This window comes from Lygodium microphyllum, chromosome 4 (genome assembly GCF_053477565.2).
Source record: "Lygodium microphyllum isolate KBCC chromosome 4, Lygodium_microphyllum_v1.1.10, whole genome shotgun sequence".
NCBI lineage: Eukaryota > Viridiplantae > Streptophyta > Polypodiopsida > Schizaeales > Lygodiaceae > Lygodium > Lygodium microphyllum.
This window is the reverse complement of record NC_141138.1, coordinates 148654025-148667148: the sequence shown is the minus strand read 5'-3', so window position 1 is coordinate 148667148 and position 13124 is coordinate 148654025. Positions and strand designations below refer to the sequence as shown.

Sequence of the window (13124 nt, the reverse complement as noted above, 5' to 3'; positions counted from 1 at the left end):
GAAAGAAAGAAAGAAAGAAAGATATATTAACATCTACATAAGGCCATTGTGGCCTATGAGACAAAATCCAAAGTACATCCATGTCTAATGTCATCTCATCAGTAAGGTAAAGATAACATTACAAATAGGTGGGTGGCCTATGAAACAATACCGAAAATAACTATACGATTGGACTATACTAGGGTTGAACCATGTGTAGTGTTGTTCCATTGATAGAAAAGAAAAGGAAAGGAAAGGAAAACCAGATCCGATAGAACCATGTACAAAAGTGTGGTGGAGACTATGGGTTGTAGCTGATCTCAAGATCTGCACATGATCTCAACTATGATGCCGTCCCTAGCTGCTTCACTGATATACCTGGTGGTGAGTCTTCGATGTCTAGTGATAATGGCTCTAATCCGACTGTGGTGTGGCCTCCTCAGATGTGGTCCTGATAGATGGGGTTGTCGTGCTCGACGAAGGGAAATGGCTCTATCCAATGTGACTCCACGGTGTGGCGTGTAAGGTGTCTGGCAGGGTGGCTCTGTCTCTACTAGGCTAGTAGTGTCAGTAGTGTCGGCTATGTAAAAGAAGTCTGTCACTACACTTGTGTATGTCCCTCTGGATGGGCTGGCCTCCTATCTCGCAGTAGTGCAATTCGACGCCTCTTAAGCTACAAGAGGAAAAGACCTAGGCATCTCTAGTCCTCGTACTTCATGACATGACGAAGGGGTCCAAATCCATCACGGAAGAGGCAATGGTACCATCCTCGTATGTCATAGTATACTGTGCATCTGCATATGTAGTGCTCCTTCGTCTCAAGCTCTCCACCACAAAGCTAGCAAGTCCTATCCTCTGCTAGGGTATTTGTCCATCTACATGTCTCCATCTGAAGCCTATGTGAGGAGGTGCGAATTTGTTCGATAGCAACCCGTACGCTATGGGAGAGATAGGTGTCCATATACGCTGGCCGAATAGTGAAACCATCATCAAAGAGAGACAAGAAATGACTCCTATAGAACTCCATCCTCGATCCCGAAGGGAGTGGTGGATGGATCCATGTCCTCGTTGTCTCAATCTTCAAGATATCAGCTCTGATAACCTGGTTCAGCTCTGATCGGCTGAGAGAAAGCGTAGGGCAGTCAAGGCTATAATCCAAAGGTGGAAGACAACAGTCAATATCCAAACCATGTAGGCTCATCCAAATAGCCATCTGTGAAAACCAACAAATCTCGCCTCCTGCTCCTAGTTGTCTAGATGAGGTTAGTGCCAATCAAGAGTATCTATGGCATGGAAGTTCCCATAGTCTATGCCAAAAGGTCACTGCCTTGAAGAGTGCCTCCATAACTATAGGTGTTGCCCCTAGCTCTGCTCTGACAATGGGATGCGAGGTGGAGGGCTTACTCCTAATCATGCGTGCTATCATCATGATCAATGGCCTTTCCATGATATCCCAACCACCATAATAATCCCTCTCTACTCCAATCTGATCAATGAGTGGGCTAAGATGCCTGTGGTACAAGCTGCAACCCCATACCTCTACTCCATATAGTAATGTAGGTGTGACTAGGGTGTCAAACAACCAGAGTTTGGTACGGGGTTCCTGGAACTATATATGAGCACATTGACTCTCGAGTTCCCCTAGTGCTACGTATCCACGTGCCAGACATGCCTCTGATGCCCCTCTCAACGAAAAACGTGGGCCAGAGTAGGTGACTCCCAAATAGACATTCCCTCACATACTCCAGTATGTCTCCCCCAAATGTGAACGGGTACATAGATCTAGTCACCCATACTGCTGAAGTATTGAAAACCATGGTTTTGGACTTCCCAAGATTCATTGTGAGGTATTTATCTCTACAGAAGATGTGCAAATCATCTAGATGGCACTGTAATCCCTCCAATAAATCTGAAATGAGAACAATATCATCTACATACAGTAATATCGGTATCAGCATCCCTGCCAAGCTCCTCCTCCTCGGTCTATGTAATCAAACGCTTCATCTATGTATAGACCAAACAATGTGGGTGAAAGTGGGCATCCTTGTTTCACTCCTATGGTACTGTCAATTCTCTCTGATACCCCCCCAAGCGCTCGTAGATGACCTGTCACTGCCTCATGTAATGCATAGACACCCCATCGTATACCCTCTGGTACTCCAATGTCCTGCAATCTCTACATGATACGTGTACGATGCACTGTATCCAAAGCTTTGCGAAAGTCTACAAAGCAACAATAGATCCTCTTGTCTCGGGCTCGACCCTCCTCAATAATGGCTCTAAGTGTGAGAATATGGTCCAGCATGATATATCCTCGTCTGAAACATGTCTGTCCTTGTGCTCTCTTGCCTTGCATTTCAGCCCACTCACTAAGTTCATGCTCCAATATAGATCCATATATCTTGGCCAAAGTATGACTGATCATGATAGTCTTGTAGTCGCTAGGAATCAGGGAATTACCATTTTTAAATAGCGGAATTACAGTATTGTCTGACCAACTCATAGGCAAACCTTCACATACTGCTCTATTGAACATATGTGCTAATATGGGTGCTAATATGTCACAAGCATGTGAGAAATGTTCTGCTACTAGTCCATCCACATCCTGTGCCCTCCTATTTTGTAATTTATAAATTGCATCCCTAACCATTTTCCATGTGAAGAAAGACCACTGTGTTGGCCTACAAGCTTGTGGGGGCTGCATAGGTGGCTGTCTTGGCAGGTCATACAATTGTCTCCTATGGTCAAGCCAAGCATCTCGTGATGTAATCTGTATGGGGGGCTATCTTTTTTCATGAAACATCTTCCATGCGCTCTTGCTATCCCGCCCCAAAAATAGCTAATATATCTCTACTTCTGCTTTTGCTAAGTAGTCTCATTTCTTCTTCCGCACAAGGCGTTTGAAAAACGCCTTTGCTTGGCGATGTGTCTAAGTGTCTAGCTCCACTTCTCTCTGCAAGCGAGCTCGGGTGACTCTACACTCATCATCATACCAGCTATTTTGGGGAGCAATAGATCGTGTGGGTCTACATCGAGGCAAGGTGTGTGGAAATGCATACATGGTTGATCCATGTATGGCCTCTGCTAAATCCCTTGTACATTCTTCCAACGATCTACTCAAGTCCAATGTATATAAACTGGTCTACAAAGAACCACTGTAGATGTGTGAGGTGTCTTCTATAAAGTAGTATTTGGGATGTTTAGGGAGGCATGGTGTTTCATGTTTCATGTCTACACAAGAGAGCATGAATGTCAAAATAGCATGATCTGCTACTATGCCAATTGGTCTCTTAGATACCTTAAAGTTTTGGGTGTCTGGTATCAATGCTGGTAAGCCTATCAAGTAGTCCACAGTACTTGCCATCCTTTGTGATTCCAACATGTCAAATTGTCAGATCCTAGCCATTGTGGCAGACCATTAAAGATGGCTAGTCTATGTGCACTTCCCAAAGTCAACAGGTGTGTCCCATAGGTACTCACTTCTTTATCTTGGGCTCTCCTGCGTAGGCCTATTTCATCTATGCCGATCTCTTTGAACATGGCATTATCATGCATATAAAAGTCACTCTATCTATCTCCAGTGCGTGCATTGAAATCTCCTACTAATAATATGTCCCCAATGCTAGCATAGCTCATGGTATCCTCAAAGTATATCAAAGGGAGATCCATCTCGAGTGGCATAGATAGCATTTGCAAGAGGAAAGTAGCATAGTGCAATGAATATATCCCGTGGTCTTCCTGCATGTATCTTAATCCATAAATATCGCGCATCATCTCTTTTCATTACTTGCACTATCTCTTTGAGGTCTTCCCAGTATAGTATGGTCACACCTCCAGAACCCATAGTGTTTCGTGGTTTTCTAGCTGCTGGATGAAATGCACTTTTCCACCTGTATCCCCGCACGTCTGGTAGTCGGCTACCTTTACATTGGTGTGTTTCTGTGTATATTGCTATATCTATGTTTCAGAAGCTATCTTCAAAGTAACCAGCATCCAAGCTTAGGGCTCCATTACAATTCCATATTGACATCCGAAGTGTCTCATAGGCCTCGTACCATCATGAAGTCCTTTTGTCAGTGATGATGACTCATCCATTCCTATAAACAATCCACTTTCCCTCTTTGCGAGCCTCCAATACCTTGGGCATGTGTTCTCTGCGATGCGCTATTTGTGTTGGGGTAAGGTCCTCATCCAAATAAATCTTCTCACCCTTGAGGACTCTCCTCTTGGAGAGGAAGGCCTTTTTTTTCTCCATGTCCCCAAAGTGAATAATTAGAGCCTTGGACTTAGAGTCCTCTTTCCCCACTCTCCAAGCACTGACGATAGGTACGTTTGAAGTCCCAATTTTGTCAGCAAGTATCTTAGCATCTTCCTGTGGGCTACTATTCTCCTCCCATCCTACTACCTGTACATGTAAAACCCTAGTCCGTCTCCTAGCCTCTTCTTCCAAGGTAGCATTCATTACTTCAGTCTTGTTCACTGATGTTCCCTTATTCTTTTTTACTACCTCAATCCATGGGCTGGCTTCTTCTATCTGCTTCTGTGTTGTCTTAGCCACTTCTGCCCATGAGTGAACCTCCCTTTCACATGCCTTCAAAGTCTCTTTCTCGTTTTGTAGTTCTTCTTGCACGTTCATTTCTTTTTTCTTAAATGTCTTCAATACTTCCCAATTCTAAGATTTCAGATTTGTAGGCATCTACCACTTTCAGCATTTCGGTTTTCAATGTGTGCATTTCGGACAGCATTTGTGCTTATAAGTCATTCTTAATCTTTATCTACATGTCTTGCATTTATGCCCTCTAATTTACTATCAGTTCAGCTTTGACCTGCTCTCATATTTCTTTCTCCAATTCTTGTCTCATAATTCGTAGTTCAGAGCGAATCATGAGATCAATTTCTTCGTATTTCTTTTCATTCATGGTGCATGAGGTATTTCCATGCCTGTCAGATGCTAGGGAGACGGTCCAATCATGGACCCTACGGGCATACGTCTTGTACCGTGTGTTCTTAGAAGCGGTGTTGAACATTGCTTCCATGGACGGTTGTGTTAGTTCTTGATCGGATTCGTCTCCCAGATATTCATTTTCCATGTTTTGGTGCTTGCATTTGTCTACATTATCCATCTCTCACACGCTGTGTGCAAAGCCACTTAGTTTGTACTTTGTACTGTCAAATCAGAGCAATTTCTGTGATTCCTGTAAATTTCCAAGGTTTCCCTAACCCCTCACTAAATTTTTGCAAGCCTAATAATCTTTTACGAGCCCAAATGCCTTCACACTGTTTACACTCACTGCAGAAATACAAATTGCAGCCCTAGTCAATGCATTACTGCATATTCCAGGACATGATGAGAATCAAAGTCAATGCATCATTGCCTAGTCCACAAGCCACTGCATCAATACATTCACCCAAGTCTACATTCATGTCATTCTGAGTACATTCATGTCATATCAATCTAATTACATCTCCAATCTCAATACATTGGCATTTGGGTCTGTATCAGTACATTATTGCATACAATATGCCTACGTCAATGCATTTAGTACATCTCTGCATCACTATAGTGCTTACAACAGATCTACCTCACGCCAGGTACATTCCTGCTCACAACAGGTCTGCCTCACGCTAGAGAGGTGTCTGCCTCACGTCAAAGGGATATTGCCTCACAACAGGTCTCGCATCACGACAGGTTCCTCCCCACAAGTTTGACACCACGACAAGTTTGACATCACACCAAGTACGTTGCGTCGGGTCTGACTTCACGCCATGTATGTCGCGTCAGGTCCTGCTCACGACAGGTCTGACATCACACCAGAGAGAGAGAGAGAGAGAGGAAAAGCGAGGAGAAAAGAGGGAGAGAAGAAAAGGAGAGAGAGAAAGAAGAAGGGAAAAAAAAAGAATGAGAGAAAAAAGAGGGAACACAGAGAGAGGAAATATCAAATTCAAAAGAGAGAATCAAAAGAAACGAGAGAGGGGGGAGAAGAAGAGGAGGGAGAGAGAGAGAGAGAGAGAGAGAGAGAGAGAGAGAGAGAGAGAAGAAGAGAATTATAGAGAGAGAAGATAAAATTTAAAAGAGAGAGAGAGAGAGAGAAAAAAGAGGAAAAAAATGAAAAAAGAGGAGAGAGAGAGAGAGAGAGGGGGGGAGAAGGAAAAGAGAGGGGGGGGAGAAGAAGAGAGAGAATTATAGAGGAAAGATAAAATTTAAAAGAGAGAGAGAGAGAGAGAAGAAAAAAAGGAAAAAAAGGAGAGGGAGATATATTAACGTCTACAAAAGGCCAAAATGACCTATGAGACCATGAGTTACAATCATGTGTATGATGGTACAAACTGTCTGGGCAAAATATGTAGCACAAAGCAAAATAACTACGGAAACTAACTATGGCTATGTGTAAAACATAGAGCTCTATCTAGTAACAATGAGCTCCAAATGGTACAATCTCATGTGGGTATGGAGGGCCTACCTCTAGCCTGAGCAATAATCCCATGTATCCGCCTATGAAGGAGTCATCGGTGTCTGTGTCGAGGCCTAGGACATCTGGATTGGCTAAGCTGAACGGCTTGATCAATCAGTACTCCTAGTCTGTGTATGGACTATGGCGGTGAGAGCGGCTCTCGTGTGGACTGTGGCTGTAACTGTATTGAAGCCTTCTGAGTCTCCTTTGCAAAGAAGTCAATGAGCTGCCTCTATTAAGGGCCTCGGTGTCCTAGAGCAGCTGTACTGCTGAGGCGCATATCACAAAGCCGTCGTATCTCAAGAAGAAAGAGGCCAAGGCATCGTTGATCGGTAAAATCCATGACTCTGAATAGTGGTCCAAATCCGTCTCTAAAGGGACAGTGGAAACGACCACGGACCTCAAAATACACTGGGAAGCGGCAAATATAATGCTCCTCTGTCTCTGGCTCTAATTGGCATGTCTAGCATATGCACTCCTCTAGTGGGATGGATCTATATCTACCGGTCTCAATCTCTAGCTGATGTGAGGAGGTGCGCAACTAGCCAATAGTACATCCCATGGGAAAGATGGGTGTCCATGTATCTCGGGCAAACAATAAATTCATCATTTGTAGTATGAAGGAAATGCTCACAGTAGAAAGCCATCTTTGTTCCTAGCTCCTGCCCTGGCATCAACCATGTCTGCCTGATATCCAACTAGGTAAGATCCATCCTGATGATCTTGCGAATCTCTAACCTGCTTAGATCAAGAGATGGTGCATCAAGGGAGTACTGGAAGGGGGGTAACTTGTCCATGGTAAAGCCATACAGCTCAAACCAGGGCGACATCCGTGCATACCAACATGAAGTATCACCCTCTCTGGCAAGCTGCCTAGAGGACTCAAGGGCCAACCGTGCATATCTGTGTCTGGGTAAGTCCCATAGGCTATATATGTATGCGACCGATCAGGTGAGGGCCTCTACCACAATCGGTGTAGCTACTAGCTTAGCTCTGATGATCTCATGTGGCACTCAGGTCTTACATCTGATCATCCTGTATATCATGGACACTAGGGGTTTCTCCATCGACCTCCATCCGTCATAAGTGCGCCCTGATCTGCTACGGTGGTCAAGACTAGGCCCCCATATCTGTACTCCATAAAGTAGTGTGGATGTGACCAGTGTATCAAAGAGCCATAGCTTGGTGCGGGGTTCTTGGAATTGCACCTGTGAGCACATCCTCTCCAAACCACCTAGTGTTGTGTATCCGCGAGTTAGTCTAGTGTTTGCTGCCTCTCGCATAGAAATGGTGGGCCCTGTGAATAAGACTCCCAGGTATGTATAAGAATCCATATACTCCAACTCCTCAGATCCATATGTGAATTTAGGTGCTAATCTCCTGACCCACTGTGTTGTAGTATTAAATACCATCACCTTGGTTTTACCAAGGTTCACTGAAAGCCCACTGTCCAAAGTATAGGAGTGTAATGCATCCAAGTGTCTCTGTAGACCCTCTGGAGAGTCAGCTATAAATACAATGTCATCTGCATACAATAGGAGAGGTATCCAAGTGCCAGCTAGTAGAGCTCCCACACTCACGACCCACACAGAGAGCCTCCACCGGGGTGACACCTTGGAACAATTGGTATGATGATGAGTACCGAGAGTCCAGAGCACGGCTACAGAGAGAGATAGCACTGGGGTCCACTGCCCACAGACAGGCACAGATACTCTTTAGACGCCTCACATGATGGAAGAAGAGAATATTCTTGGCCCAGCTAGAGCAAGACTTGTATCAATTATTCTCGAGCCAGGACTCTAGAGAGGCTTGGAGGCTTTTCAGAGAGCATTGCCCGACCACACTTGCAGTGATGTGTAGGGCCTCACTGAACTGTTGAGTCAGCTCCTGTAATGGAATGTCGAGGTCTGCATCATGTAACAATCTAAGGATCTCCGCCTCACAGATATCCTCTGTCTCTCTAGAAAAGAGGTATCTCGCGTGTCGCGGAGCTGCATGATGGGTCTGCATATCATAAATTGGAGGTCGATGGTGAATGATAGGAAGGCATGAACCACTGCAACTCCAAGAAGGCGTGGGGATACTGAGAGGTCTTGGTAGAGGGAGAAAGAAAGAGAAAAAAAAAATCGACATAAGAAATTGAGGGGAGAGAGAGAGAGAGAGAGAGAGAGAGGAGAAAAATTGGAAACAAAGGGGGAAGAGAGAAGAGAGAAAGAGGAGAAATTGATTGTTGAGCGAAATTGCCGTGGGTACTTCACTTGCCGCTTCCCAGCAGCCTAGCATTCCGTGAAGCGCATGTGAAACGCTAAAACACAGTATGCATTTTTTAATTATTTTTGAAGAGACTGAAATTTCTTAGGAATGCAAGCAAAAGAGAGGAAAGTAACCTTGTAAGGTCACCAAGAAGAAAATATACTAGTGATTTTCAGAACTTCAAAATGCATAGTCAAAATTATCTTTGCATCCAAAACTCCCAATCAATCTTCTGATCTAATTCTAAATCTTTTTGCAATGAAAAAGCACAATAGTAGACCTCTTTATAAGGTAACAAGCTTCAGGAAAACACCAAGAGGGAAGAGATTCTATTTTTTGTGAAAACTATTTTGCATCTTTTCACTCAATGAATATATCTTAGTCATCAAGACACAACTTTTTCTGTACGGACCTTGCACAGCTTACAATCCTCTAGTTACACCCTCTAACACACAACTTGCTTGTGATAATCAACAAGCTGTCAAAAACCAGAAGACATTACGCAGATACAGAGGTAAATTTTATATTCATGTTTGAAGAGCTTTGAACACCAACCCAGCATCTCCCAGTTTCATTATCTCTTCACGAACGGCTTCAGGTCGTCGTGATTGTTCCTTGCCTCGAGTACCAGGTACAACACAATAGGTACAGCCTTCATTACAACCTAAACAACGGAAAGATAGAAACATTCAAATCAGACAAGATCTACCAACACTTTGCAGTTAGTCATAGGTGATAGCTAAAGGCAGTACACACCATAGATGATGTTCACCCAAGCACTGACCAGTGAATCTCTGTACAAGAAAAAACCAAGAAATCCCATAATTAGCACTAAAGTTCAAAATATGTGGCATGCTCATCAGCCTCGACTACAAATTGCTGGCTTGAAAGAAGTGCACCTCCGAGGTTTGGCAATATCTTCCATGATGTAAAAAGGTTCTGTTGCACATACTTGGCTGCCTTGTTCAACCTACATCAAGAAAATATAACCATGACAATGTCAACATGTGCAAAACAAAACAAATGTTGGATGACAGATGTTCTAGAATTTAAACAGAATGTGGAATAACACTCAAAAGGGAATGGAGCAGTAACAAGCAATAAATCCATACGAATCATGCAACTTATTGAAACAATTTCTCTACCTCAGGCTTCAATCATTTAACCTTGGTATTAGTACTGGCCACGCAAACTAGTCTGCATCAATTGTAGCAGGACCACCTTTGTGAAAATTGGCATGCTACAGTGTACTCTATAAACATTGTAGAATCCCCATGTTAAGATATGTATGCTACACTATAAAGTGCTGTCAATGTCTCTCATGGGGCACTCATAGTGACTCCTCTGAAGTCCTCTCCACTCCAGTCTCCTCCTTTCGGTCTCATCCTCTAGAATCTCATCCAACTTTTAGTCTATTTTAAGGCAATCCTATTTGGCAGGCCACATATGGTGTACTACACTCATTGTTCACTAGCTGTTGGTTGGTGAGCCACTTTAAAATCTCACATCTATAATAGCCACTAGATGAATACCATTGAAACACCACACGTTTGAATTATGTTGCATGTGAACCCTGTGTTTTGTGTGTCTTGTGCTTGCGTTGTGATTAGGAAGATGTGAATACCAGATTCAGGAAGCTGCATTTTGGGTGGTGAACAACATGTGATCCATGTAGGCATCTAACCAGTTCTATGTTGACTGTGAGCCCACTACGTGTGGACAGGTTATGACACCATATTTGATTGCGGAGCAAGGTAATGTGACTGCTTCTGCAATGTTATGACTTGTCAGTTGCCCCACTGCCCACTCCCACTGACCCTGTCGGCCATTACCCACCACCACATCACATTGTCTCATGGCTTGCACCCCCTAGTTATCAAATATAGCTATCACAACCCCGATCTGATGGCATTGATGTCAATCAAAAGGTGTTTGACATCTAATGCATAACTAAGGTTTTAACCCAAGGCTTAAATAGCTTTTGCAATGTTACAACCTGTCAGTCACTTGCCCCACTGCCCACTCCCACTGACCTTGTCGACCATTACCCACCACCACATCACATTGTCTCATGGCTTGCACCCCCTAGTCATCAAATGTAGCTATCACAACCCTGATTTGGTGGCATTGATGTCAATCAAAAGGTGTTTGACATCCAATGCATAACTAAGGTTTTATCCCAATGCTTAAATAGCTTTTGGACTTAAGTCTTAGACTAAGGTCATTTAACCATTTGTGAAAGGCACAAAACACATTACAGGGTTGGTTACTTCACATTATTGTTCAAAGCATGGAGGATCCATAGAGAGTCCATCCATGCCACTCTCAAGGCTATAGCTACATCAGCGTTGAGTCCCTTATCTCACATTGTCCATGGTTGGAGCATTTTATAGATGGATAGGACATCATAGCTTCTTTCTCTCATTTGGGAGCAAGTATCCTTCATCTCATATTGTTCATGGTTGGTGTACTTGCAAAGGATCCTACATTGACAAAGGCACTCCTTAGTGCACTTATCTTTTTAGAGGATCTAGCATCACAAGTTGAAGGGAAGCTATGGGGTCTCATCACAGAGAGGCCCCACCTACATCCATTGGAGAATTTACTTGCTTCCAAGTGCTCTTGTAGTGTTGGGGCCAATGTGGTCTCTTCCACCAAGGTGGATTTCTTTTATCATCTAGCAATAGCTTTCTAGTTCACCTAGAAAGAGGGGGGGACCATGGGAAGTGGGGTTTGAGAGAGGGCAACCTGTGCCATCCCTAGAAGTTTCTAACACTCACCTTGAGGAGTACTTTGTGATTGGCACCTTCTTGTATGTACTATTGGTTTCACTTATTGAAATCTAGTACTAGAGCTTGCGCGGTGATTCATGAGTCTAGTCCTTGCCATGATCAATGGCCTGGGACTTATTATGCTTCTTCAACATTGTGTGGCCTTCCAAATATTGCAAATTATTGAAGGCTAATGGATGGTCATCTTCTTTGAGCAACTCTTGCTTGGACTATCCTAGACATTGGTAAGCTACCACATGTTGGGAGTTGTTTCTTCATCCCATGCTTCATCCTTGAGGACTCTTCTTTGTGCTATCTTTGAGACATGTGCAAACTATGTGTAGGACTAGAGTCTAGGGCATCATTGCAATGGTTTCGGCATTTTATTGACAACTTTGTAATATCTTATACTCATAGCAATCATTGAGTATCAACTATATAAAGTGTTATCAGGGTTTCTCCTATGGGGCACTCATAACAACTCCTCTCAAGTACCATCCTCTAAAGTATCCTCTTAGTCTCATCTCAATTGTAGTCTAGGCTCTACACAAAGGCAACCCTATTTGGCAACCCACATACTATGAACTAAACTCATTGTTTACTCATGTTGGTTAGTACTTCACTTTTGGCTCTAGGCTAATGAGCTAAAAAATGCATTATAAGTTGATAAGCTCTTTAAAACAGCCCCAAAACACCAAACTTTACTTTCTAGACGGTATCTATGTCCCTTAAGCCAAACACGTCATCCTTTAATAGGCACCCACATGTACACTGTTGTCTACACCCCTATACAGGGGATACCTCAATTCATGGTGGTGACCAGCCTTTCATCAGCACCTCTACAACCCTCCAAACCTTGCATTTGCTGTCAGCAACAGTTTCCAGCCATCGCCATCAATCAGAGGGGCCCTAATACTATATGTCTCAAGTTTGTAAGTAAAAACCAGTTCAAAGGGGGGTCAGCTATATCTTGTTGTATGTTGATTTCTTATTTATTACCAACTCGAATTTCAGTACAGTTGCAAATATAAAGGCACAGCTTTGCACTACATTTGAGATGACTAACTTAGGTCAACTATCCTATTTCTTGGGCATGGAGGTAGTTAAACATTGGAATGGGAATTATATATATCAACCAAAATACACCCTTCAATATTGCACCGACCAAACACAGCCTAAGGCCACTCCACTTGTTCCCATTGTGAAGCTTTTTGAGGATCCACATTGCCAACTCTTCACTTCAATAAGCACACCAATTAGTCTATGGTAGGGGAGCTTCTTTTTCGGTTGAATCATACTAGGCCAAATTTAGCACATTCTATTTCTTTGCCTAGTCACTGTATCAATGCACCAAAAATGTCACATCGGATTACTTGTTTACATGTGTTGAGATACGTGCGGTGTACTTATTCGTATAGTTTGATTTTGCAAGGCTATACAAATTCCAACTGGACAAAGAGATCCCAACACCCGGCATTCCCATGGTGGTTACCTATTCTTCTTGGGTATAGCTCCCATTGTTTGGTCTAGCCACAAGCAAGAGATAGTGTGAAACCAATCTTCCTTCAATGGAAGGGTGGTAATTCCATGATTGCAACTTAATTACAATACTAAGCATTTATAGCAAAACTGAAGATACTATATTATATTAATTTTCAATCTAAAATTA

At 43.1% G+C, this 13124-nt stretch overlaps 1 protein-coding gene across 2 annotated transcripts in view; it reads right to left on the bottom strand.

The window, feature by feature from the left end:
- The window catches only part of LOC148037761 (uncharacterized), a 101309-nt gene that overhangs the window by 47785 nt on the left and 40400 nt on the right, over positions 1–13124 (bottom strand). For both annotated transcript variants that reach the window (XM_087676730.1, XM_087676729.1), the window contains 3 exons: positions 9584–9654; positions 9441–9478; positions 9240–9348 (listed from right to left, as the gene is read on the bottom strand). In XM_087676730.1, coding sequence (XP_087532856.1) covers positions 9240–9348; positions 9441–9478; positions 9584–9654 — 218 coding nt within the window. The remainder of the gene's footprint in view (positions 1–9239; positions 9349–9440; positions 9479–9583; positions 9655–13124) is intronic.